Source organism: Gekko japonicus, unplaced genomic scaffold (assembly GCF_001447785.1).
Source record: "Gekko japonicus isolate JY-2015 unplaced genomic scaffold, Gekko_japonicus_V1.1 scaffold19, whole genome shotgun sequence".
Lineage (NCBI taxonomy): Eukaryota > Metazoa > Chordata > Lepidosauria > Squamata > Gekkonidae > Gekko > Gekko japonicus.
Window position 1 is genome coordinate 1703164 of NW_015164664.1, and position 1628 is coordinate 1704791.

Genomic DNA, 1628 nt, shown 5'->3' on the forward strand with positions numbered 1-1628 from the left:
ATGACTGATTGTACCAAATACCTTTAGGCAGCCCAAAGTTTGGAATGAACTGTGTTTTGCATTTCTGTGAAAGATACCCATTCACCTTGGGGCTCTCCCTATTTTGGTCATACCTCTATGTTTTGCTACATAATAAATGTCTGGCAGCTGCACCAAAGTCTCTTTTGTCCCGTGCTTGGGGCTCTCCCTGTTTTGGTCATACCTCTGTGTTTTGCTACATAATAAACCTCTGGCAGCACCACCAAAAGTCTCTTTTGTTCCATGCTTTTAACAGAGGCTTAATGGGGATATGATTTGCCAAGAGATATTATTTGCCTGCATGCCATGAAAAGCTCAAGTTGCCCATTTCTACACAATAAGCCTCTATTCAATGGGACAGGGCATTTTCTTCCAGGCCTGTCAGAAACCCTAGATGTTCATAGCACCATCTCTGCTTCTGTAGAGCTTCCAAAGCTCGTGACCTCATCAGCCACTGCTTTACCCCTCTGCACTGAACCCTACACTGATGCTAGGGCTGCCATGAAAGCCTTCAGTCTTTCTGTCACCTTATCGTCCTCTCCACCCCCAAATGCCATCAAGCCATTCCTTGGCCACCATCTATTCTAAAGCCCAATCTCTTCTGTCTCCATTGTGCATTAGTGCTTTGGCCAGCTAATGCGTCACTGCAGCTTGGGGTCTTCCAGGTAGAGGTTGGTTGCAAAGGGGCACTAGTAGAAGGCCAGAAACAGACTCTCACTTTCTGCTGGTACAGCCTCTGCTATTGTGGCAATAAAACTGCAGGTCTGTGCCCAAAGCCACAACCCCACCCCAGCTGCACACAGCTGCCAGGTCAGGGGCAGTGCACAAGGCGGGCCCGAAGAGGTACCCCATATGGACAAGGCCTGCTGCCACCTGCAAAATGTCCAGTAGCTAATTCCTTCCTGACCTTGAATGTCATTTCAGAATCATTCCAGTCACTTCCCATTCCCCCACTTTCCACCTGGGAAGACTTTACACAAGGCACTGGACTTGCAGCAAAGCCCTCTGCAATTCCTTGCCACTCAGAAGTCTTGAGGAAAAGAAACTGGTAAGCAAAAACAAAGGAGCACAGCGACACAAGGGACAAACACAAGAGGAAAGTCCAGATGAGTGTTAAGAGGGATGGGATAGTGAGAGGAGGAGGAGCAGGGGGGCTGTCCCTTTAAGGGGGTTGGCTGTCCACCCAAGAGCCCTTTTCTTGGCTGAGGACAGGGCAAGAGAGAGAGAGAGTGAGTGATCCAGGGGGAAGCAGAGGGAGGCACAGAGGCAGCGGCAAAGGATTGTTCTAGTGGAAGAAAGACAGGAAAATAGCGGTTGTTTTCCTGAGATCCCAAAGCAATGGGTAAGTTTACAAAGCATAGGAAACTTTGCAAATGGTTTGGTGTAATACTGCTAATGCGAAAGGCATTTCGTTGCACTGAGAAAAAATCTGGGTCAAATCCCTGATTAATTCTCTGAGTGTTCCATTTATTAGCATTTTACTCTTAAAAATAGGATCTTGGACTAAAAGGACCAAGTTGTTGGAGGTGTTTGTAAAAGAAAGCCCAAGGAATTGTGGGTCTCTCTGGCAGGCAAGATGGGGCTTGCAGGCCCTCCACTAAATATTCCTG

At 47.7% G+C, this 1628-nt stretch overlaps 1 protein-coding gene across 2 annotated transcripts in view; it reads left to right on the plus strand.

The window, feature by feature from the left end:
• Positions 1–1230: 1230 nt before the first annotated feature.
• PLP1 (proteolipid protein 1) overlaps positions 1231–1628 on the plus strand; it is a 20174-nt gene continuing 19776 nt past the window's right edge. For both annotated transcript variants that reach the window (XM_015409015.1, XM_015409018.1), the window contains exon 1: positions 1231–1360. In XM_015409015.1, the coding sequence (XP_015264501.1) occupies positions 1357–1360 (4 nt within the window). In that variant the 5' untranslated portion in view covers positions 1231–1356. The remainder of the gene's footprint in view (positions 1361–1628) is intronic.